This window comes from Parasteatoda tepidariorum, chromosome 2, assembly GCF_982258835.1.
Source record: "Parasteatoda tepidariorum strain Cologne lab strain chromosome 2, Ptep-v5.0, whole genome shotgun sequence".
Taxonomy (NCBI): domain Eukaryota; kingdom Metazoa; phylum Arthropoda; class Arachnida; order Araneae; family Theridiidae; genus Parasteatoda; species Parasteatoda tepidariorum.
The window spans coordinates 3,739,715-3,767,439 of NC_141756.1; the positions used below are offsets into that span (position 1 = coordinate 3,739,715).

Sequence of the window (27,725 nt, forward strand, 5' to 3'; positions counted from 1 at the left end):
TAATTGTATTTAGTTTGTTCAAGATATACAAAATCTCACTGACAAAAAACTTGATTAATGCTTCGACTATTAAGATGAGAGTAAGGTCTCTAACGATAGCTAAATTTAGTTTTTCAAACGAAATAGAAACAACTAAGTTCGAATTTGTTTAACATTCACTATTCGGAAACTGATGCAGTAGTAAATAAGCTAACAAATTATTGGAATTTGAATGAGAAACTTTATTGGATTGCGTGATTAATTAAAACCCCATTTCATCAGTAAATATCTGTTAGTATGCATGCTAATGAATCTGTATCATTTACAGTATGATACGCAAAACAATCAATATTTAGTTTACCTAAAATGAAATATTTTTGACGAATATAACATAGAAACACAAAACACTTAAAGCAAAACCTATTCTGAATCAGCACTTTTCATTATGATATAAACCTTTACAATGATTAAAAAATTATATCATTAGTGTAATAAATTAGCAATTTAAAGACACAGCAAAGTATTGAAAATATTATCTAATTTTAAATTATATGTAGGAAATTAATGTAATATTTAAATTTTCCAATTTTTAAAATTGAATTATTAATTTATTTATAAATGATTGATGTTCTGTATATCTTCTTACTAATTACTGATGTTCTGTATATCTTCTAATACTGATTATAATATGTTAGGTTTATCTTATAAATTAATGTATCTTAGTAAGTAATTAATAAATTTTGATATTATGATATAAATAATCTTGATAGATGCGCATTTTAAAAAACTCTCATTAATTTATACTTTAAATGTAAAACACAGAAAAAATGGATCACCCTTTCAAAATAATTACCCACTTCTAAAAATATAATCATGGCACCAGATATATTGCTTCAAGTATCCTTGAGTTTACAGTAATGGATAATTCTTTATTTTCTCTGTATTGATGCAAATGGTTGAAAGTTTGTGCAAGATTGGTTTGAAAAAAAATTATTTCAATATGACTCTATTTTCATCTTTTAGAGAATCACTAAAAATTGTACAACTCGAGCAGCGCGAAATCTTAGTGAAATTAATATCATCATTTGTTTGAGTAGCTGCAGTTGTAAACCTCCTGTTGGGACTTGAGCTGCTGAATCTAATATTTATTTCAGTTAGTTTCAGGGAACCTGTAAAAAAAAAAGGTATGATAAATTGTGTAGGAAAGATTTACTTATTATATCATTCACAGGCATAAATATGTATTGTATTTAGAGGCCTTTCTTACGTGTTCTTACAATGTTATACCTGTCAAAACACGTCTTTACACACTAATTCAAGTATAACGTGGATTAACGGATATCAAGTGATTCGGCACCTGCTGATATCTTAAGTTAAGGTTACTACACGACATCACAACCCAACTATTTGAGATGTGGTGGTTCAGGGAATAGAGCGTTCGCCTTCTAATGAGGCAAGCCGCTGGTTCGAATCCCAGCGATGGTTGATAGATATGAATTCCGCACCTGGCTCGCACTGACCACAGTGCTGACGTAAAATATTCTCAGTGGTAGACGGATCATAGGTTAGAATCCTCTTGCCGTCAGGCTAACCGAGCGAGGTCTTCGTGATTATCCATTCCATGTAACGCAAATGCACGTTAGTTTCAACAAAAAGTCCTCCACGTAGGCAAATTTCCTCTAATACTTGATCCAGGAGATCCCTTGTCCTCTGGATCGGGTTCAGAATGACAAGGCTAGGGGAATTGAAAACTTGTAGTCGTAAACCCTAAATTGGGTCGACTGTTTAATGACAGTTAAAGAATAAAATATAAAACACTATACTACTTCACTATTTATTACAAATTGTGTAAGAAAGATTTACATACATATAAGATAAAATAGCTTAAATAATGTAAGTAAAGTCCTGGATTTAGAAACCTTTCTTACGTGTCTTCACAATGTAATGCATGTTAAAACACGTCTTTGCACTAATTCAAGTATAACGTAGATCAATCTACATCTGATGATTTAGCATTAAAGTAAGACTGAAAAGTTAAAGAACCTTTCAATTTAAGGATAAAGCACTGAATTTCCTTACAGTTCGGTTCAAATTTTAGTTTTTAAAATTTAAAACGTTTAAAATAATAAAATTAATATGTTGTTGTTGTTTTCGTGTCCATGGATCTTCAGAAAACATCAAAGGTCTGGACTATTTCGGCGGCCAGCTTCGGCGCCTCTTTGTACAAACCATGGAATAGAGTTGCCAGAGCCTCAGAAAGGTTGAACTTCTGCCTGTTGGCCAGCGGGAATTATCTTATTTCCCTCCTACCACCGATCAGAGAATTGATACAGGCATTCCACGATCTGGCACCTGGGGACGCGCCCTGAAGGGGTTACAATTAATATGTTTCTTAATTCGTATATTTTTGTTTGGAAAGCTGAACATTTATGTACCTTTCAATTCAAGCATCGACTGTTATTAAATTAATTAATCAATTAATAAGAAATTAGTAGCATTAACCGATACAGTATTACGAACCGAGTATATCCAGTTTTATAATCCAGTGTTGAAATTTCAGAACTGGGAATCATCGCTACAAATAAATTTTACCGAATAAGCTTCTTCGATTCGGTTAATTAAAACTTTCTAAAAGAGTATGCAACGTTAATTGGTAGTAAATTATTTTCTCAATGAACAATATTTGAATAAATAAATTTTACATTTGTGTGCAAAAAGGCTTTTATTTACTTAAACAGTTTCAGATATAAAATGAAAAGTTAAAGTAGTGGAATTATCATTAAGGATCAACACTTTTGATGGCTTTTCCTGAATCTACTGATAGGGGATATATTGAAAAATGAAATTCATCAAATAAATATTAAGTGAATTCACAGAAAGTTCAATGTTTGATTTGAGTTTTATAATCTGCACACGATTAACTGTTCAACAACTCTGAACGTTATTTCCTTTCAATGAAACTTAGAGTATTCCACCCAAAAGATATAAGGCCTTAACGCAGATCAATTTAGTAGTCCGACGTATTGAACATAAACTGCTCAGTAGAGATAAAATAAGAAAGATTTCTCTACGTTCGGGGTACTAAGCTGCGCAGTGGAGGAAAAAACGAAAGATGTCATCCAGTTTGGACTACTAAAAGATCAAATTTCTTACTTAAGGTAACCCGCGCTGAGGCCTTTTCTCTTCTAGGAGGTGTAGATTTGGTAGAAGCTTAAGGTGTTTTGATTCAGATATCAAAACCAAAATGATCCATGATGCACCTTTTTTGACAGAGAAAAGTGGCCAAGCTTTTTGTGAAATTTCAAGTATCTCGTTTCCTAACGCATCTAGAGATATATAAATTTGCGAAGAGATAGTTGAGCCTTTTATCACCGAACTACATCGCCAAATGGGTCGCAAAGTTAGAAGCAATCCCAATGTCAATGAAAGAGTCTTTACTTTTTCATAATTTGCTATTGAGCAGATAGAATGCAGTAAGTAGTTAATATAATAAGGAGAGTTTTGGGAAAATACTGCGTAATAAACAAAAAGAAATTACAGATTCTTTATTTTTAGCTAAAATAAATGCAAGAAACACCCCGTTGTACACTTTTATATAGCCAACTATTGACGGGTTCTCCTGTCAACAGTTCTCCCTCCCAACTGAGTCTTAAAAATTTGATACTTAGTCGAAAGTTATTGAAGTGTACTGCTTTTTTTAAAATATTTTTTATTGATTTCTAGTACAAATAAAAAACACCTTACTTTATTTCGCTATTACATTGAAAATAATTTATAATATAAAAGTTTTAACTAACTTAATAATATAAACTTAATAATAATATATGTAATTTAACGTAATAATATGTGCAATTTAACTTAATAATATATGTAATTTAACTTAATAATATAAATTTTTTAACTAACTATCTCTAGAATAATTTAAAATATTGATTAGCAACAAATGTTTCAAGAGATTATCATTAAATTGTGTGCATGCTAGTCTAATGCCAGCAGTCATTTAGGAATAGAAACATAAGCAGCCTGAAATTTTAAGTTTCTCAAGATTGATCGTAATCTCACGTCTGGACATGATCTTATTTAATGCTAGCAAATCTCATCCCACGTAAAACGCCCACGCTTTAAGATTTATTCATACACCAGCAACTGTTTTATGAGACTTCAAATGAATCTTTAATAATATCTAAAAACTCTTTACTAGAATGATTCATAACAGTAAATATTCCCACAATCTTTATTAATGTCTATATTCATATTTTAGAAGGTAACACGTACCACCATTCAAAGTTGCTCAGAATTAAAGTCATCTGGAAACTGGAAAAAATTTATTTTAGAATTGAATTAATTGCTGTAAAACTTGGTTATGCAGTTACACACTATGCATGCATGAATAAAAGGTCTCTAAAATAAGTATATTAAACGCAAATAATCGAATAAAAAATTTGAGATCTTAAGTCACACACAGAAAAAAAATATTTTATATAATTTTAAACATTCAATGTTAAGCTTAGTACTCTGTAAAAAATTTCGGCAAAAAGTATTGGCATCCTGAGTGTAGCATTTGTAAAATCTATTTTACTGTAAAATCCATTATTACTGTAAAATTTCACACAGAAATTTTTTCAGTAATATTTATCTATTTACAATGATTAAGAAACTTTAAAGTAAATGTTATTGTAAAATATATGATACATATGATTTTTTGTTCCATAACACTCTCCAGTAAAAATGGCTTCCTAATTTACAATGATTTGATCCTGAATTTTTCATAGTGTGGGTGATAGTGTTAAAAAAATGTACATATACTCTTGTATACTGAGCAAATGTAAGTAAGTTGCTCCGAGCAAATATAATGTAAAAATGCAAAGATTTTCCTTCTTTATCTTAATATTTTTATTTCAGAAAGCTGATATTAGATAAAAAATAAAAGCCACGTGCGTCATGATATTCATGTGGTTAGAATAGTTTCGATCGGTGTAAAATAGTTTGAATCGACAATTAAAACTTTTTCGACCGTTTAAAGTTTAAAAAAATCAACATCGTTGTTCTTGAACGAAACAAGGTAATATTTTTTATTGTTATTTATGTTTTTATTGATTCACAATATTATGGAATAGCAAAAGTTATATTATTTATTGAAATAAATTTAAAGCTCATGTTAGCTCAGTCGGGATATTTTTATAGTTGATATTTCCATCAGTAAGAACATGCTTCATAGCTTTAAGATAACTCTTTTAGAATACAATAACGTCTTCGTCATAAAATAAATCAAAATTATTGTAATTCTGATAATTATTAATGAAGTAAATAAGTAAATTGATCAATTCTCTGTCGGCATCTCACGCGTTTGTTGTTTTTGTTATTTTATGGTCGACGTCGCATGCCATGTAACGAAGAGAAAAAGTGCATCATTGACATTGAATTCGTCGCTACTTATACGTCTCTTTAACTCCCACGATCATTTTTTGCATTTCTGAATATTGCACAGTGAGATTTCAGGCTTGGAATTGAAATCATTTTGTACTCTCTGCAATTTCGCTTTTATGAGTGTTACCGTTGCACGTCAAAATAGTTATGATGCATTCATAGAGTGAATTTTTCATCTCTCAGTCGGAAGAATATTTTTACCTAATAAAATATATTTACCTATTATACCTAATTTTAACAATTATTTTATGCAGATATTTATCTTAAAAACCTTAAATCAGTTGAATTAATAAATATGTTATCCCTGTGTATTTTTTTAAGATAAAACTTGTGTGCATTGCCGTAAAAACTGGAGATCAGTGAACTAGACATCACACATTTCCCCACCAATAGGTCTTGCAAAATACTGCTTGTAGATAAATATTTTTCATTTTTGATTGGACTTAGGAAGGAGCATATTTTAATTTTCGGTAATAAAAAAAATGCTTTTTTTGGGTCAAAATTTCGAAGAAAATTCAAACAGAGAAGGGGTCAAGTAAAAATAATAATTAAGTATATATAATTAAGTATATATTAATTTATATGTTAATAAAGAAAAAATGATGTTCGGTACACTGTATGCCTGGTCCGAAGAGGCTAGAATCGGATTTTTATTTAGAAAGTTAGAAAATAATTATTAATTAATATATCTATGTATTACGACAGAATGAATTTAACTTAATGTTAAAATTTCTCGTAAAAATGTAACTCAAGCTACAGATTAACGAAATTGCGAACTTTTTTCAACATTTCTGTGAAATCAAATATGTTTGATTTTTTAACGATCTCTTATTCAAGTTCCCATTTTGGTCTATAGTCTCTATATTCAGATTCTAAGTATGACAAATACCAGTTTTGTGGAAAAAGTTTGACAGCCATTAAACGCCTTTATAAATAACATCCGTTATAAATAACAATGCACTTGATTCTGTTGAAAGAGAAAATTTAAAAATTAATCAATACCGGACAATCATGAACGTGCGCTTTAAAGATCATGTTTGGAAATGTTTATTCAATTATAATGTTCATGTTAACTATAGTATTAATGTCTATATTCATAATGAATTCATTTTAAAATTACAAATCTAGTGATTAGGGCTATGATATTATGAAAAGATTACCTTAAGTTAAGGTTTACAAACTTACTTTAAAATACAAGAGGTATTGAACTGTGCGATTTAAAACTTCACTGAAACAATGACTGATTAAAACATCGCTTGAGACTATATTGTTATATACTAAAGGGAGATAGTTTCTTATATAATTATTTATGAATCTCCCAGCGTATTAATTCGAATGTTTTACTCTTGTAAAGTTCAAAACTTATTTCCAGTAGTTTTTCGCATTTATCTAAACTATTTTAAGTATTAATGAAATAAAATTCGATGGAAATCATTTTTTCTTATTTTCATTCCATGTGGATAATTTAGCTAAGATGAGTGGATTAAGCAATTTATACAGGGAAAGAAAACTCCTCCTTAATTGACGAAATTGAAAAAAATGCGTCCTTGAGATATTACTCAAATGTTGCCAACTTAGTTAGAGATTACTTAGGTGCCACGTGAGATAGTTATGTTTATAGATGTTTTGTTATTTGCTTCCATGAAGCTAGAAGTGTGTTGGTTATCTTATTCCTAAAATGTATCCTAAATATTAAGATATAATTGGAACATTTATAAGAATTGAAAAAAAAAGAATTTTTTTTAAGTATTTACAGTTGCTCAAACACTTTTGCTGATACCTTTTCAGGTAGAAGTATTTTGTATGCATTTGGCATTTAATTATAAAATAAAGTAAATAAAGAAAACAGCTTAGTATGCTTTTTTTTAATGATTGCAGTCCTCCAGAGGTGGAAGGTAGCACAGATCTAAACTTCAAGCTCTGACAACATTTAAGTTTCAATTTAATTCCCAGTTAAAATTGCAAAGTAAACATAAAATTCTGTATAATGACAGAAATTCACATGAATTATAGCAAAAGTCTTCTGAAACATCTTAAAAATATTTACTCAACCAAAAGGACTAATTTTGGACTTTTATGATTTACATTCAAGGACATTATTCATGGACATTAAGAGAAAAATATTGTTATCTATACATCTATACATAATAATAAACGCGGCTGTGTGTGTGTGTGTCTGTAATCACAATATATCGCCCCAGAAGCCTCGCCCGGGCACGAAACTCGGCCCATAATTGTGTTTTGACATTATGAAGAAGTATTTTTTTTCTTTTTCAAAAATTTTGATTAGTTATTTAGTTATCAGTCATTTTGTAAGTCTATGCTTTTCGTCTGCTTTTTCGTCTTCAAAGAGCCATATTCAAAAAACTATTAAAAAATGCATATACTTTTCCCCACTCTTATAAATGTATGCTAATGCGAACCTCACAATTTAAATATTAATTTTCGATAACTTAAACCAATAATATACGAAGGAATTAATAATTTAATTATAAAGTTCGCATTAGTTTACATTTATTAAAGTGGAGAAAAGTTTAACTTTTGTATTAAAAATGTGGCAACATATTCGATACGTAAATAGAACGCTTCGCTTTGATATATTTGTCGCTATTCATAATTGTTATAATAAGTTTTTCTTCTTCTTTTCACGCTCTATTTTTTTTTAAGCGAAGACGATAATTTTTATAGCGATATTGTAGTACTTTGTACAACTAAAAATTCTTTTCACAACACTTTAAAAATATTTACTTTATTTTCTTTATATATACAGAGAACAGTCGGCAAAGAATTCGATTAGGTCGAAAAACATTTCGCTAAAAAGGAACGAATTCCAAAAGAAAAAATAAACAACTTAAAGAATAAAAATGCTGATGCCAGCCAATTTTTTGAAAGTTAACTTAGAAATAACAAACCAAATGATGTTAAATAACAAACCAAACGATGTTAACAAAATGACGTAGAAAGCGCAACTAGATCAAAATTATACAAGCACAACTAGATCAAATTATAATACCTGAGTGCTTGACGTAACAGATATAGAAATAGAATTTGATACCATAAAAAATTATATAGAAATAGAAATTGATACCATAAAAAATTTATTCGTTTTCGTGTTCTTTTCATGTATTTAGCATTTTAGTTTTTTTTTTCTTAAGCATTGTAGCTATATAATTTCAAACATCCTCAAGAGCTATAACACATCTGCAGCAGAACTGGATATGAAGACAAAATTGCTGGACAGGAACACTTTAATTGTCCACTAATCTTCAGATTTCCTGCTATGTTTTAAAAAACTTTATTTGTGAAAACCTTCAGCGTGGCGGACAGCTGGCCGCCTTAGGCAGCTAGTAGATAATAAAGTTGAAGTTTTGGATTATATTAATAATAATGATATTTCCAGCATTAATATTTTTGATTTTGAAAATTTGTAAACATGTATACCACATGAAAGGATTATTGAAATTTGTAGCGGCGTTTTTGATAGGTATTTATTTAATGAGAAAATTGATAGGTCTAATTGGTTGGATTTATGTAGGTTTAAACTTTTTGAGAATGTTCTTTTTAATGATTTAGATTTTTATAAACATATTATTCGAATTCCACAAGATGATTTCTTTTCTGGTGCTTTTGGTAATATTTTTTTGCATTTTTTTGAAACTAAATTTCTTGAGTATAATGAATTTAATGCTTATAGATATATTGACGATTTGATATTGCTTAATTGTGATAATTATAATTTTATTTATAGTATTTATCCTAAAGATTTGGTTTTGAAAAAAACTAATGAGAATTGTTTAAATGTCGAATATTTAGATTTTAAAATTGATATTCTTGACAAAATAATTAAAATTTGTGTTTTTGATAAAGGAAAAGCTTTTAAATTTTAAGTTATTTTTTAGCAACTTCAACGCTAATCTGCGCAATAAAATTTTTGAAATTTTAATTTTTTCACAGTTGGTTAGGATTAAAAAAATTTGCAATAACGTGGAAAGTTTTTGGGAGACAGTGAATAATTTTTTGAATAATTTGAGTAATAATGATTTTCCTTTTAATTTTTATAAAGTTAATTTTTTGATTAAGAAAATGATTGAAGAATATTAGTTTTTTTATTTCTTTTAACAGGGCGTAATTCATGTCTTAACTGAGCAGCCCCAGTCAAGCATTCTATTAATATGTTACGTAATCTTTTCTTTGACTTCTTTTTTTCAAACTGCGCATTTTAAAAGAGGGCGTTGTTTTCTTTTGTTTTAAGTATTTCCTTTACATTTGGTTTGCTTGTGAAATCGTTGTTTGACCTTGTTAATTTGAGTTTTTAATTTCTGATGATTTTGTTTAAGTTTCTTTTCTGAATTGGTTCTATGTATTTCATGTTTTTTTCCTGGACTTCTATACAAAACCTTCGGGGTACTGAGGGAGTTAATTTAGGCATTTGCCCTCTCTCTCAATAGAAAAGGTTTTGTCTTATGGCTACCGGGGCCGGTACCCCCTGAAGACGTCGACTTCGGTTGTCATATTTTTATTTTTATTTCCTTCGTTTCCTTTATTGCTATATGTCTATATGATATTATTAACAAATTGCAACAATTGAAAATTATAAGGAAGAGGGAGACTAGTGTAGATATTGTTTGCTAATTTGTCGAAAAACATATTTAATATGATTTTTAACTCATGATGTATTTTTTTGACAATTATCTGTTGATATCTTTAATAACAATAATGTTTAGTTCTTTTCATAAATTTTTTTTTAAATGAGGCAGTTTCTGTCGACACTAGTTCCTCTATAAGGCGCTAATCTACGGAAGATATGAGGCTAGTATGAACATACTCGGTGTCTTATTAATTAGTAATTTATTTTCATCTGAGAAGGGTATATCTAAATGAAATCAATTTCAATCGAAATCTTTCAGGAGAATAAATATTCACACATATTAATTAAAACTCTCATTTGAAATAGAGCATTTCCTAGGAAAGGCATTTTAAACGAAAATCAATACCAATATTTGAAATAAATATTTGATAATCATTATTCAATTTGTTTTATTTTATATCATAGGGTTAATTTAAAGTAGAATCAATTTTAATAAAGATAGTACTTAACTTGATGATGAAATGGCACGAGTGGGCAGTAAACGGAGCACGTAGCTCAGCTATATTTCGGGTGCTATGAAAACCCCACTAGCCACACAACACGGGGTTAATGCGAACATGCTATGGGGCTAGTGCAGACAAACTTGGTAACTTGAGTCGTGGTGGCTCAGGGGAAAGAGCGTTCGTTTTCCAATGAGGTGAACCGGGTTTGAATCTCAGCGATGACTGGTCTATACGAATTCCGCACCCGGCTCGCACCGACTACAGCGCTGACGTAAAAATATCCTTAGTGGTAGACGGTTCGTGGATTAGAGTCCCCTTGCCATCAGGCTAGCCGTTGGAGGTTTTCATGTTTTCCCTATCCATGTAACGTAACCTAAACCATCGAAAAAATCCTCCACGGAGGCAAATTTCTTCTAAATAGGGTTCAAAATTACCAGGCTATGGATTACCATTAGTAGTCGTAAACCCAAAATTGGGTCGTCTGTTCAACGGTGGTTGTAAAAAACTTGGTAACTTATTAAGTGGTAATGTACTTTAAACTCACTCAAAAAGGTATATCTAAAGTCAAAATGAAATCTAATTCAATCTAAACAGTATTGGAGAATAAATATTGATCACATTTTAATTAAAATACTAATTTGTTATGAAGTATTTCACTATAGTGAGAAACACTTGTTAAACGTAAATCAATCGACTTGAAAATCATCATTCCATTTAATTTATTTGATAGCATGAAACGAAATTTCAGATGAATCAATTTTAATAACCATAGTTTTAATATGGTGATGAAATGGTTCGAATAAACTACTTACGGACGTAGCGATATTTCCTTCTATGGTGCTATGAAAGCAAATCACAAAAAAGAAGATGATTCTCGCTGTTATTCTGTTTTAGTTTAATGCTTCGAAAGAAATTATTTATTTATTTTGAACTTTATTCTTTTAACAAACTTGATAAAAAAAAAATAGTTATACTTCCTTGAATTTTTTAAAGCGTGAAATAATATGAAGTTTTTATTCTAAATATGAAATCACTAATCGTAATGTGAAATCACTAATTACTTAATGAAATCTCTAATCGTAAAAGTGTATCATTCCACAAGATCATTTTCTGTTTAGAAAATAAATAACATCAAATGTGTTATATTTCTACCATAGAAAATTGGATGGGGTCTATGTAAATAGGTCTCCACCACCAGCCCCCCAGGAAGACGTGTGTTTACTTATGCCAAATAATGGTTAATTGAAAGAATGCAGAGCAAAAGTTAATATCAAAATAGGTAAGAAAACCATAGAATTTCTACTGTATTATCATATTTTTTCATAAATTCTGAAAATAAAAGTGGTAAATAGGAAATTTAATAGGCATCGCATGCCGTGCAATAGCCATTTCCTTTTTAAAACCTTGTTTTTCATTTTTTACCAAATTATTAACAGTCTGATTATACGATTGCTTATGAAAGTGTACCTCAATGCTGTTTACAATCTACATTATCTCATACGTGAAATTAGAACAATAAATTATTATTAAAAAGTCATTCAGGATGTACAGTCCCTTGACCAAATTATTAGACGCACTCTATGTAAAATCTTAATTATCAGGTGATTACTCTATACAGCTTTATGGTTTTTACGCTACTGAAACCGGTTTGCACTTGTTTACGTTCGTCTATCAAAGGGTTAAATGAGACGATATATAATATGAATTCGACAATTGAAAAAATTAGACGATATATTATTTAAAGATAGAATATTTATTATACTGCCTAGTATTAGTATTTATATACAAGTCGATATATTATATAAAAAAATACTGCGAAGCATTTTTACGCAATAAGTAAAAGCTGTACCTGGTTTAGAACATCAAACACGAAAATTTACAAAGCATACAAAGAACCTGATGTCATTAAATTTATCAAAATTCAAAGGATTAAATGGAGGATAGCAGGATAACCAAAAAAGTTTTCAGTGCCAGGCTAACAGGCACAAGAAAAAGAGGACGGCCAAACCTAAGATTTTTAGACAGCCTTGAAAAGGACCTACAAGTTTTAAGGATAATAAACTGGAGAACCTTGGCTAAGGGAAGAATGTCTTGGCATTGGCCTGTTGAGAAGGCCAAGGCCCATCCTGGGCTGTCGTTCCAGTGAGAAAAAGAAGAAGAAACGTTTTAATGGAACTAAACCGCATGCGTTACATGGGGAGGAAAACCACGGAAACCTCCCACCGTTAGCCTGACGGTAATGATACTTTTAGAATGCATTTTAATTTATTTTACAACGGTCGTTTTACAACCGTACAGCAGCCGACCCAATTTTCGGGTTAAGGCTACTAAAGTTCAACTCCGTGGTTTTGTAAGTTTGAACCAAATTCAGAAGACAAGGGAACTCCTGAATCAAGTATTGGGAGGAATTTGCCTTTGCGTTACATGGAGAGTAAAACCACGAAAACCTTCCACGGTTAGCCTAGCGATAAGGAGATTCTTACTCATGATCCATCTACCACTGGGGATGTTTTATGTCAGCACTGTGGTCGGTGCATCCCAGATGCGGATTTTGTATCGACCAACCATTGCTGGGATTCGAATCCGGTTCACCTCATTGGAAGGAGAATGCTCTGGCTCTTTCGAATGTATTGCAAATTTTCTAAAGCATAATATGAATGTCAGCTAAAGGAAAAAGGAATAACAAATTTTTACCTTCGGAAATTGTAGACCGCTCAGCAGTACTGGAAGCCACCCGATTACCATTAGCACCACAGTATTTTCCAGTATTCATCAAGGGTTGCCTGACGTTTTTCTCTGGATGGAGAAGAATTATGTACAATTTTGGCGTAAAAAGGCAGAAAAGTGTCACGGTTGCACTAAGGCTAACTGTCACTGACATAGTGAAAACATTGATTTCATTATGGTCTGTTGTTGTAAAATACAAAGGTATGAAAGCTAACCAAACGATACAAGTGGTATACATTGTAAAACCAATAAACTTGGATTCATTAAATGCTTCTGGAATCTTCCTCGTGAGTATTGCATACACAGTGCAAATAAGAATTAATAACATTGGATATGCGAATGCTACAATGTAAGTAGCATCTATAGAAGCAGTACACACAAAGTGGCTCACGTCTCTAGATGGATGATAGTATATCGCCTTTGGTGGTTTCGCAATCATCCACACCACTGATAACACTATTTGACCACAGACAATTGCACCACAAATTAAAAGTTGTGATTGCGGGCTGATGAAAGACGGTTTCTTCTTAGTCTTCGCTCCTGATCTAAAAATCCTGTTGATGCGATCAGTTTTGGTTAAAACGGCACTGTACACAACTGTAAAGCAGAAACCTATACCAACCTTCTGTGCGCCGCATTTAATATCAGATGGTTTCAGCACTAGTAAAAAAGTTATTGCATAACAAAGCAATATACCCGCAAGAAGAACGTAGCTGAGTTCACGACCTGAGGCTTTCACAACTGGGGTGTTGTGGTGCTTCAAAAAAACAGCTACTACAAAAAGAGTCATGACTATACCCAGGGAAGAAAAAGTCATGATTCCAATGGCCCAATAACTGTCTAGCTGCATGTACTGTAAGGGAATTTCTTCGCAAACTGTATGGTTAATGTTTGGCAAGTAACCTTTTTTACAGTCTTGACAGGCTGTCTCATCGTGAATTATCTGGTACTTGGTGCAGTTGAAGCAGTGCCAGCAACAGTTGCTACCTTCTACGTACTTTTTTGCTTGACCAATCCCGCACGGCAGACTGCATGCAGACACTGGTATTGCCGATTTGTTCCATTTAAATCTGATGTCTTCTAAACTTAGAATCAATTCGCCATCTCTGTATTCTCCTACTCGTATCCACTTGTAATTTCCACGAGAAATCTGACGGAAGTGAATTATGTTGTAGCGTGCGGGACCATCCCCATTGTTTGAAAACTGAAATTCGTCACTGCTCAAACCTATGGAAATAATAAAATAGTCTGAATTTCTGACGTCCAGTACAGAAAAATTACGCATAAGAGTAGGAAAAATATTGTAGTTCAAATAAATTTAGAATTTCTTTTTTTTTCCTCTTTTTTTATGCATTAATATTTGCGAAAATTGCAACAACATGGAGAAGTTTCCAGAAATTAACTAACTTAATTCTGCATATTACTCCACTGAGAAAAGCAATTTGGTCAAAACTACTTGAATATGGTAAAATTTACCGTGTTTTTAGCTCGATGAGAACACCAAAAATGGATGATTTCAGCCGAATTGCCTTGAAAAGGATTCTGGTAAAATTGACGATAAAATATGGTTTAACAATACAAGATAAAATTTGGCAAAAGTAAACTTTTTAAATTTTATCAAGAAACCTTAGAGCATGGTATTAAAATCATTTATTCGGTAAAATTTTTTTTAGTTCTGTATTTCTTACTAAATGTGTGATAATTGGAACTATAATTTTGAAAAGCATAATTTTCAGTATACCGTAAGGATGTGAATGAAAAAATTACCTAATGAATGTTTTAAAAACCATATATTTCAGTTTTATTAACCAAAAATATGTTTGTTTTTTTCTCTAAAAATGCCATTACCATACAGTACAGTAATTATTTCGGAATTTTGTTTCTTCGTGGGCAAATAAATAAGCACAATGGTGGTACATGAGCTATCGCTTTGTAATTCTAATAATTTCCATGTTTTATCTCACTTTACATTTTATGCAAATTAGGTTTAATTTGCATAATTCTCTTCTGGTGTTGCAATTTTAAAAAATAAGATTCTTTGCAATTTAAAGTAGATTTCTGAAAAATAAATATTTAATTCAACATTTTTTTCTACAAAATATGTCAATTTCATTGAAATAATAACATAATAAGTATGTTACCGGAAAAGTTGCAATTCCAAAATTGCATACAATACCGACATTCGTCCGGAAAAGTATGAAATCATTAACCATGTCTGATATTAATGAAGGAATTGCATTAATGGCCATATAAAAAGCAAGCGAAGTATAAAATATGTTTATTTACCGTTATTATCAAGTACACACTAATTTATGGCTCTACACAATGATATAATTTTTAAGATAAAAATATCGTTTGCCTAGTCGAACTCGAGAAAGTTAAAAAAAAGGCTTAAAAAGAAGATATTGTTATCTTCCATTGGTGGCCAAATCAAAAGTATTAAAAAATAAGAAAAAATTAAATGAATGAAGAAAAAGCAAATCGCAATGATAAATATTTTTTCCCAACACTTTCATGTATCATATTTTGCCAACAGCACACTAGACAAAATTAATTAATTAATTATTTTAGTTTTTTTTATTTTCATTTTTAAATTTATTAAACAAAATACATTATTTAGCTTAATTTTTTTTAATTCTTTCATTTTTTACCTGTAATTCTCAATACTCTTATTTTATTTATTTTGTTATTGGCTTTTAATAGACATAAATGTTTTTTCAGCAAATTCAGGACGTAGCATTTAGATTCGTCCAGTTAAAAAAAATAAACTTGATGTAAAGAAACATGATATGCGTCATTTTAACTATTTTATTTGCGCAGTATATTAAAAATAAAATCTTTTATTCGGAAATTGTCTTTATTCTCATAAAAACTAAAATTTACAGAATTACTTTGAACTAAATCTGATGCCAGTGAATCAATCCTTAAATGGCATTCTTCAATATCGTTAAATAAAAAATTGAAGATAAACTTTTTCAGCATTTTTAAAACTCTTTTCATTTAAAATATTTTCCAAACAGAAAGATATCAAGACTACTTAACTATATATGACTCTTATATTACAAAATGCTTTAAGAAATATTTTGATAAGAAGCATTAAAGAACTAAAATGCAAAAGATTTGAAATTAGGCATGAATGCTTTTAACATAGAATTTAAAAGAACTCATATCGGATTTATCCTTTTCAATTTTATTATTTTGCAATAAATATTTTAATAAATATAATAAAAATATTGTAATGGTTTAATTTTTATTTTCAATCTCTCAGTTTTAATAATTATTGGCTTTCCACATTATTATGTCCAGCACTTCAATGTCATCTTTGACCAGCATGTTTTAATTAGGATTTGAATTTTGTTGGCATGGCGATGTGCCGTTAGTGATCCATTCATAGTATTTTCCTAAAGTGTGAGATTAATAATTTTTTCGATTTTATCTTACAAATGTTCCATAAGGTACAAGACTAGGGACATTCAGCCAAATAAAAAGCGCAGTATATATCATATTTCTCGAATTGGTCGATTACAACACCAGCAGCATGGCAGGGCGCAGTATCCAGTTGAAAATACTTCTCGTCACGTTGAAAAACCATCAACACGTTGTAAAAAAATTCATATCAATTTACGGTATAAGGTACACTATGGCAAATGAATACTCAAATTTCACGAAACTTTCTTTGCTTTTGACGAAATCGTTTCTTGATATATGCTCCAAGCGAGCATTTCATCAAAATGACAAAATAACTGTCATTTCTTCTGGAAAACAAATTTTGCTATTTTATTTATTCATTATTTTAAAAAAATAACAAATAAATAAAACTCATGGTGTCTAATGTATCAAATTTATATAATAAGAGCTTTGGCACTTTGGTTTTCAACATACAGCTGAGTCACTGTCACCCTAATAACACAAGAAAGACGCCTGGAACAAAGAGATTAATTCCACCTATGCCGGAGGCAGGATTCGAACCCGGGTTCTACCTGGCTCTAGGCCAATTCCTTGAGCCCTATACAGCGGATCCACGCATTTCGGTATTGTCTAGTCTTCATCCTGGTTTCGTAATTCTAGCTAACAATCTCCCACAATGCACTGCGATGAGGTTTCAAGTGAAGGAAACATTTTTGTCAGAAATTTGAAAGTTCCCCCTTTTTTCACATACCACATGATTTCGCAGCGAAATAATTCTCAGAATTGAAAAAATATAGCTCAAGCATTGCTGAATGGTCAAAAGTGACAGTTTTATTTATAAGAGTGTACCGCCACTTTGGGAGCATCATTCGTAAAATCCAACTAATCGTAAAATCCATTTCTAGCTATTAAATATTATACCTTGAGTCTTACATCAATGTTTATTCAATTGGAGTAGTTCTGTGATTTTTCGGTAATTATTACTGAAAAAATGTCGGTACATCAGATATTTTTCTTCCGTGACGTGTTCTGGTGTCCTAGATGACTAAATAATGTGATATAAGGATTTGTGAAGTAGGTTTAATTTAAGGTTAAGTAAATCGTTTAAAAAAATATTTTACTGAAGAATAATTTCAAAAAACAGCTTCCATTAAAAATACCAGATCATAATAAAGTGACCAGACAGTGTATTTTACACATATTAAATTAAAAGCAATAGCATTTTCGCTCTGTTTATAAATTTTTATTAGACTGAAAGCTATAATTTAAGGTTAAGTAAATCGTTTAAAAAATATTTTACTCAAGAATAATTTCATAAAATCAGCTTCCATTAAAATACCAGATCATAATAAAGTGACCAGACAGTGTATTTTACACGTATTAAATTAAAAGCAATAGTATTTTCGCTCTGTTTATAAATATTTATTAAACTAAAAGCAATAACATTTTCATTCTATTTATAAATTTTTATTTATACCATTCTTACCTTGGAATTTTACGTTCTTTAGATAACTAAGTAGTACAGCGCCGTCAATAGGATTCATATTTGGACAAAGACCTGGCCTACCCTCACAAAAATCAGCATGAAGATTTTTCAAAGCATAAGCAAAAGCTAAAACTGAGTCACTCACAAACTGTAACTGCTTCTCCGCTTCGTAGCCATTTTCAATTGATATCGTTTCATTACCAGAGCAATTACGACTGTAAGCATCATTGTAAGGAGTTTTTAAACTGCCCGGCCACCTGCAGCTGAAAAAGTGTTCCCAGAATTCCGTGAACCAAGGATTTCTTTTATTGCCTTCCACTGTCAGCCGCTGAAAATACTGATCAAACCCTTTTACGGGATGTGCCCGTGGCTGTACTGAAATGGTCCCCTCTACTTGTTGCTCGTTTCCGTCGAACACTAAAGATCTTGCGCTCCAACCGTCACTACCAATCCATGAGAATGCGCCAGTGCAGTTGTTTCGCCTAACTGCTCGCATTACACCTGCGACCTCTTGATCTGATCCAAAAATTATAACTCCTGCAAAATAATATAAATATCCTAAATTGTTTTGCATGATTACAAGATACTTATTAATAGTAACAAAAAATTTAACAATAAACTAAAATAAAAATTGAAAGATAAAAAAAACAACTGCACTGTAAAATGCAGAATTTAATTTATTATGGATCACATTAGCCTGAATTCAAATGTTCAGTTATAACTATACCTTACACATCATTTATGGTTATACCTACAGCTGGAGAAATACAACAATCTTTACTTAACGTGATAACCCCTTTATATTTTCTTAAACATGATGTTAAGCTGCAATAGAATAAATATCTACGATTTAAAGTGCAATTTTAAATAAAACATGGTACAATAACTATGATATAATTATTTATTTTTGTGCAATTCTATTTAATAAAATGGCTAAAATATCGGTAATTTATTCCATAGACGAGCTATCGAAAGGTGAAATGACGTCTGGTCATTCTGGGCAAGCAAGATCACTTCAATATCCTAAGATTATATAAGTTTTATATTTATATTACAATTGTATTTTTTACATATAAGTTTTCGTTAAAAAGTAAACATTGTACTTTTGCATAAAATAAAGAAAAATAATTATAAAAACTTTATTATCTGTTCATTAAATGTTATATCTAATTAACAAATGCATTGTAAATTAAAAATATCTTACTCAATACAAAAAAAATATTAAAATTACAAATATTTTTTTTCAGAATCAGTTTAGCCACTTCTCGAAAAGAATTTTTTTTTATATCCTCATGTGTTACTTTGACAAAAAAAACTACTTTAAATCATAAGAATTGGCAATAGAATATCTCAAGTGACCTAAGGCCTGCAAAATTATCGCCAGAATAAAACACACACGCTGGAAGACTTTTAAGAAATCAACTTCGAACACAGTAGATCTTCCTAATTCATCCGAGGGTTATCTCGATGACCATCCATTGTCATAGCTGTCATTTTCTCCTATTTTCTGCCGTAAAACCATATAAAAAATAGAGGCTCCCTACACCGCGGATGTATGAGATAACTTATGGGTGCTTAAGGAACAGGACCTCCTCCTCGGCCTTTTCATGAAATGCTGCTTTAAAGGAGAAGGAAAGATTCACTGAAGGCAAACTCATAAATAATGACTTACCCTTTGCACTTGGTTTAGCCATCAATTTTTGGACAATACTATCGTAATATGAATCTCCAGCTACTCCAGAGTCTTTGGTTAATCGTTCTTTAACTGCAATGCAAATTTCCCCTTTGGACAAGAGTTCTTCCAAAACAGTAAAAGCCTAAAACAATTCATTCCCTCATTATCTTATCCTTTTTAGTGTAAGCAATTTAACAGTTCATTCTTAATTAATGAGTTTAAATCGATGATAATTCATGAATATTTCCTTAATTTGTCTGAAATATTGAGTGGGACTTTATGAGATTTATTCATATTGAAATGTCAACGTCGCATAGGATCGTCTAAGAGAGTGGATTAAGGAGCATTTGTTAAAGATCGCGTTCAATGATGAGGTGAAAGAAGTGATTCTAAAAGAATATTAAATATTATGTGATTTGTAAATCTCAATTTGTATTCACAAGTCTAATCTCTCTCCCACACGCACTTTGGTTTTCCAATTTTATTTTAAAAATACTGTGATCAGCGGTCAGAAAAACTACATTATTTTTGTAGTTTACTACAACCACTTAGTTGCAAATGTAGCTATCTACAACTACAATGTAGCGGCTGCAAACTACTTTGGAATGGTAGCAACTTAATGAATTTAAGGAGACGAACTTTGCTGGTTTACTTAATTGAAACATTGTGTTCAAATGGTTTTGACATTGATCTACATTAAATATAAGGGAACAGTTAAGAATTCTTTATTCATATTTACATGAATCAATTTATAATTCTCATACATTTTTTTTTCCTAAGTTGTTCATCTAACCTTTCACTTTTTATGCCTTTTCCGACATCGAATCATTAATTTAAAAAAGGCGAAGCTATCAAAGACTTGCAATTTTTCGATTGTTTAATGCTCTTTTATTTCCTCTAAAATACATCAAAAATACGTGACCATCCTATGGAATAACATCCATGTTTCATAAGTCACGTGTGAAAGTGTGACCGAAGTGATTCATTATATACTTTTTATAATGGCTTTGTTTATATATTAGTCACACGTGATTTTAAGTGCGCAATTTCTATGAGCTGCAGCCATAGGGTTAATTTCATTGACGGACCCTGACAAGATTTGTAACTGTAAAATTCAAAAAATTAGTTACGTTAGAGCCGCATTACTGTTCTTAACTAACGTTAAAATTAGTTGTCCGGAATTACTACTGTTTTCTTGTATCGCACTACTCACTATACTACTTTTTTTTAAGAAAGTAGAACAATACGCTACAAACTACGTAAAAAAAGTAGCGAGACTGGAGTAGTTTCACAACTTATAGTGCTCTACATCGAACCACTGACTGTGACATGTTAGATTGGGGGTAAATGGCCTCACTAATTTTGGCTGCGTTGTATAACGATTATTCTCTCTAACTAATTCGAAGTCAATTATTTGTATATATATTTTTTTTCATTTTTTTAAATAATTAAGTTTATAACTCAAGCAAAAAGCACAATAATAGTTCTTTAAGAATTTATTTTTTAAGTATCTAACTGACCAGTTTTAACAGATTTTTTAAAAAAAATCTTAAAATAATATTTCTTACATTATTTATTTAAAAAATAATTATTAACTTATTATAATGAAAATTTCATAAGAGAACATACTAAGAAAACATATCGAGTACCTAAAAAGCAAGGAAAAGGGCTGCAGATTTGAAGTGATGCGCATCAGGACGAGTTTTTTGATGCAGATTTAGAATTTGAACAAGCAAAAATGACCGATACATTTGTTTTGGTTCGCAACTGGTGCTGTTTAATGAATGGATGCAAGAAATATTGCAAATTAAAAATGAGATACAAAATATTTAAAATAGATAAATATCAAGATATTAATGTAAGATTGAAATAATAATATTTGTGTTTCATATTTTTAAAAATCCATCTAATGACCTATTTAAAATGTGATCCCACCCCGGCGTAGTAGGCTAAGCGTATAGGGCTGAATTTTGCGTAAAAGAAACTTAGTCATTCTCAGTTTTAAAGCCCATGTCAATTTAGATCCTTTGACATAATTCTATAACTTATTTTACCTGTATTCCATAAGTAGACTCTTCATACAGAATCGAAACATATGTCCAATTCAACCTGTGAATTATTTGCACCATTGCATCTGCCTGATTTGTATCTGATGGAACAGTTCTCAAGAAGTATTCAAATCGCTGTTTGTTGCTCAGCTCTGGACTCGTGGAAAAGAAACTGATCTGAAATTCCAATGAGATAATTAGCTTTCAAAATAAGGAATTACAAGTCTTATAAATTGTTTCGATTATTCCGACGTCAGATGGCTGCATTCATCCTAAAATTTTTAATTTTAGCTTTTCAAAGAGAATCTTTAATTATAACTGTGTCCTTCCAGCATTTTTTTCCTAGAACACAATTTAGGACTATAATTTGACAATGTGACATTACTTACATATATTTTATTATTTTTAATTAATTTTTTGTTTTTGAATAATAATTAAATGTAGATAAGTCATTCTTGCAAGTTTTACACAGCTCTACTGCTTTTTTCGGTGCAAATTTAAACAGAAAATTCTTGAAACTAGATTTTTCAAACTGTTTGAATATGTAATCATTCTAATACCTGTAATAAATGTGAAATTTTAAAAACATATTTCAGCTAAATTGATTATAATTTAGAGCATAATATTTTTCTCGCCAACGAAAGAATTTTTTTTTTTAAAAAAAAGTCATTCGTTTGATAACTTATCAAGTGACTTAGGGGGGAAAATCTATTGAAAAATTTATTTTTCAACTATTACTAAATAAAATAATAAAGAGTGATAAATCCTTAAGAAAGGGTATTTTTTGCGTGAAATCATTTTGGGACAAAAAAAATTTATAATTTTGTGCAAAATATTTTCAATACATTTAAAAAGTTCTCGATATATACGCAAGAAGCAAAATTCGGGTTCAAACTTTGAACCGATTTCCTGGCCATATTTCTAAGATTGCCTCTACCCCTTATAATTTAAGGGTCAGCAATCCAAATCAATAGAAAAACGGTCTTTTTTATTTAGGGAAAGTACGTTTTAGTGTCTGATTCTAAAAATATCCTCCGCACCTCCCTGAAACATTAAGATTGAGCCTTAATGCGTGAAGATCAGATCATTAGATCAAAAGTTGTTTAGTGAGGTGCATTTAATTTTGTGCACCATACAATGATAACAATTTCGTAATAATTGCTCATATTCTAAAATAGATTAATCAATTTTTTTAATTTTATAATTCAATTCTTCCTTTCGAAATTATTTAATAATTTTCTATCTTGACATATGTTTCTTGTTGACATATGAATAATTTTCTATCTTCACATATGACTTGAGATAAAATTAGAATAACCAAACATTATTAACACTTTAAAATTTTAATCCAAGCTCTGCGCTACATTTAATGAAACGGGAAACAATACTGAAGCAAGTAATTGTTTGTAACACTTTTTACTAAACATCATCATTGGGAATCTCAAATAAGCTATGGGTGAATATTATTAAAACAAACTTTCAGTTCATTATTACAAATTATGAAATTAAAAACCATTTAGTAACGCACTACTTTGACGACATTTTTCTATTATGTCTAAATATTTATTACAAGTAATCCAGTTTTACGATAAAATATTAAACGTTTATGTTAAAAACATTTTATTGCCTTTAAAGCAATAAAATGCATGCAGTCAGTCAAGCACCGGAAACTCTTTGCACGTATGCTATTTCAATTTGAATAAACGCCTAAACTATTTCCAGTAACATTTACAGAAAATGTAGTACAAACTTAAAATCACGACGGGGCGTTTAAATGGCGAGAAGGGAAACTTTGAGAAACATTTAAGAGCAATTAACTCTTTCCATTAAATATCAGGCTGTTAAACCCATTTCTACACATCGAAATTGGAATTCTCTTACTGTAGACATTCTAGAATATGTCGGTAAAATTTTGTCGCTAATTACAATTTTATTCTGACATTTTAATATAATAAATTGCTATTAAAATAAATATATATTAGAGCAAATGAAGTTTTAATATTATAACTAATTAAATATCTCAAATATGGTTAAAATATTATTATATGATTTGTATATATATATATATATATATATATATATATATATATATATATATATATATATATATATATATATATACGCAATAGAATTTACAAGCAGGTGATTGCAAAGAAAGCTAAGAAATAGAAAAGCATGTCGGCATTAAAATTTAATTAGGAAGAGGATTTTGGCGTAACAGTTTAATATAAATACTGTGAAGATAGATTTATATTGAAACGCAATCTGTTGTACCTTATCACCAGGAAGAAGGTTGAGGCCATTTTGACCCCTCGTGTTTTTCATTGCTCTGTCATTCAAAAAAAGACTTACTGAATGTTTTGAGCTGATTTCTGACTTTTCGTTATTTGATCCAATTTAAATGCCTACTGTGTGTTAGCCTCACAAGAACTCATAGATAGCACCTTATATCCATAATGATGGGAAGTTCCAGACTGGCCAATAAGTTATTTTAGTAAGTACACCATAACCCCAGATAGGTCATTATTTAAAATACCCAAATTTAAAAAAAAAAAAAAAAAACATTAGTATTTCAGCATAGTTTCAACTATTATTTATATAGAATAGAAACTCAATTATCTAAGAAACTAATGTATAAGTAAAATTTAAATGTCAGTATTCAGTTCAATCAAATATTTTCGTTAATCAAATTGAAAAGTATACCATAAAATTAGGATGACTTAGTCTCTAATACATTTCTTATTAAATTAATTATGATTATATTTTAAAATTTTTGATGTCTGATTGATGAATACTCCAACAAACTGGGAAGAGCCAGATTGACCCCTTCAGGTATACAGCAAGCCCCCAATTCCCTTCAGGTATACAGCAAAGTTCAGTCTTTAAAGTGTTAATCACAACTAGTTTATAAGAAAAACCTCATAAATAGCAAAAAAATTGCGATTTATATTTTTATATTATATTAAAGGCATTAAAAAGAAATAAAGATTATTTTAAGGAATTTATTGGTTCTAAAAAAAGAATTTGAATGAACTGACAAAATTCACATAGAATTTATACTTTGTATAAAAATGAAAAAGTAGTTTGTGTCAAATACTATATCTGTAAAATTTAACTAAATTTAAATCAGAATTTAACTTAAATTTAAAATTTCACTCTCTCTCCTGCAAAAGTACTAATGAAAATTGTCAATGCTATATTCTACAATCTGTAAACAATATCAAATATTTAGGACTATATATCGATTCTAATTTAAAATGGAAAACACATATTAACAATTTAGTTAAAAAATTGCGTTTCGTTTTAGTTAAATTTTATCACCTTAAGAATAAAATTCATTTTAATTTTGTGAAAGCACTCTATTACTCCTGGTTTTATTCTTTAATTAATTATGGTGCGATAATATATGGCGGTGAATATAAAACTAATTTACTTCCCTTAATCTCAGTTCAGAATAAATGCTTCAAGATTATTAATTCTCTAAATATAAATAATTCAAGTGTAACTACTACCAATATATATACAAGAATTAACCTATTACCATTTCGCCATAATGTATTTTTTCGTATTTTACTCTATTTACACAACAATAAATTAATATGCAAATTAAAAACTAATGTGTCTGAAAGGAGACCAACTGAAATGTATGAGATTCCCTTCTTTACAAAAGAAATTTCACGAAAACAGTTTTTTTACTTAGCACCTAAATTATATAATAAATTACCATTTCAGTTGCAAAACATCAAAATATATTCTTCTTTTAAGCGTGCTTTATTTCAATTTGTGATGAACATTGACGATTTAGATCTCTATTTTTCACTTTAAAGGAAGCATTTGATTTTTTATACCAGTCTTGTGCCAATCCAAATGAATTTCTTATGTTACCTTTGTTATTTTTTTATTTATTTATTTATTTTTTATATATATAGTTTCATGCATTTTTTTTGTTTTCTATTATTACAGTGTTCAACAATATATGACGTCTTATGATGAGCAAAATAATTTATGATTGTATTTTTTTTTTTTTTTTTTTTTTAAAATTTCTATTTTAAATTTATTGTATTACTTTTCTTTGTCGCCTGGACAGGGTTTTCCTCTTGACGACGAATATATATTCTTTGTATTTATGTGTTTTTGTTCTCAATAAAGTTATATTTGTTTGTTAAAAAAAAAAAAAAAAAAAAAAAAAAAAATTTCATTTGTTTCTCGATGTATGTGCTTTATATTTTTCACTTTATATTAAACCGAATACGAAAATTTAAGTAAAATATTGGAATGTATTCAACTGCTAAAAAGTTTCAAATGCGTTCACATTTGGAAAGCTAAAAGCTTTTCCAAATGTGGTATAATATATGTACACATTTAAATTTTGTCTTTACTTCAGGCGCACGATGATGAGAATGGAAATATTTATATTGATCAAAAATGTAGAATTTATGCAAGCTTTTTTCTTACAATATATCAATACACTTGTTTTTTTTCATAAAATGTTCAAATATCGTCTGCAGCAAAAAAATGACTCTTAAACATAAGAGAAAAATATTTTTATTTTAAATATCGAGTTTTAAATCTAGAATATACAATTTTGGTGTATTTGCTGAACAAGAGAAAATATATTTTCCTATTTCTGAAAAAAATATGACTTAAATATAAGCATTCACGCAAAATATTATAAATGTAAGCAATTTATAAATTGTTGATTTTATAATTTTATTTGCAAATATTTAAAGCAGTTTATTTATGTGATATTCTTGAAATGTTGAGGAAAATAAACATTTTCTGTTGTCAGTTAACTTTAGATAAATCTTTAAATCAGTTTACTGTAATAGATTTCCTAAATTATATTTACTAATATTTGGAACTTTACTAATATTTGGAAGGTTGGTCGTTCTTAGGAGTTATCGCCTTCAAAATGTTATCGAAAGTACAAGATATTTCGCAAACGATTTTAATATTTGTCAGTGCAATTTTCTTGGATCGTTAAAGCCACTTGTGTTGATGTTAAGAAAATCAGATCGATGATTAAAATTTAGCATCAATAAAAATGATCTCAACTGATACAATTATGTGTAAAAACAAATTTACCAATTTTGAATGATGGAAAAATTTTAAATAAATAAACAACTATGCTTTTTGTTTATGTTTGCATTTAAAATTATGTCAAAAAAATTATTAGTTTTAAAAGATGAGAAGAGTTTTGTTTGTTTAGGATGCTTATTTTTTCCTAAAAAATTTTTTTTTTCTAATTTAACTCTCAACTTTAAAAATAAATAATTGGTAGCATCGTAATTTATTACACTATGACTGCAACATGAGGTTGTAGATTTTTTTCAGAAAACGTCAAAAAGTGCTCTTTAAATGATATTGCAGAGCCTTCCACGAATAATTTTAATTTATTTATTTGTTTTGTTACTATTTTTTGTTTTGATATTTTTTCGCGTTTCCTAATTTTACCTTCTCCGTACTGGTGCTCAGATTTACACAATCAATGGGAGAGCATTTGATGGTCTCTGCTAAAGGTTTACTTCAATGCAAAGTCCATGGAACGTCCAAAAAGTAATCGAAAATAGAGGAGGTCTTTCCTGGAGGTTTCACTGTACTGATTCTGAGGCGATTCCGATTACATTAATAAATTTGATTGCATATACTAATGCTGTATCATAAACTATAATTTTAATTACTAACGCAACTATTGTAATAGTTTTCTAATTTGCATTCTTAGAACTACTATGGATGTGGTTAAGGCCCTGGACTGTCATTGTGAAGAACTGGGGTTCGATCTCCAGTGGAGTCTTGAAGCCCTCCACATCTTCAGATCGATGGGTACAAGCTTACTTGGAAAGTAACGTTGACCTGTGCGTAATGTTTGACCACACTATCACAA

At 29.8% G+C, this 27,725-nt stretch overlaps 1 protein-coding gene across 1 annotated transcript in view; it reads right to left on the minus strand.

Moving 5' to 3' along the window:
- Positions 1 to 837: 837 nt before the first annotated feature.
- LOC107444654 (metabotropic glutamate receptor 6-like) overlaps positions 838 to 27,725 on the minus strand; it is a 73,216-nt gene continuing 46,328 nt past the window's right edge. The window contains exons 3-7 of the mRNA XM_043047753.3: positions 21,848 to 22,018; positions 19,791 to 19,935; positions 18,119 to 18,655; positions 13,192 to 14,451; positions 838 to 1,148 (exon numbers count right to left, since the gene is read on the minus strand). Coding sequence (XP_042903687.3) covers positions 970 to 1,148; positions 13,192 to 14,451; positions 18,119 to 18,655; positions 19,791 to 19,935; positions 21,848 to 22,018 — 2,292 coding nt within the window. The 3' untranslated portion in view covers positions 838 to 969. The remainder of the gene's footprint in view (positions 1,149 to 13,191; positions 14,452 to 18,118; positions 18,656 to 19,790; positions 19,936 to 21,847; positions 22,019 to 27,725) is intronic.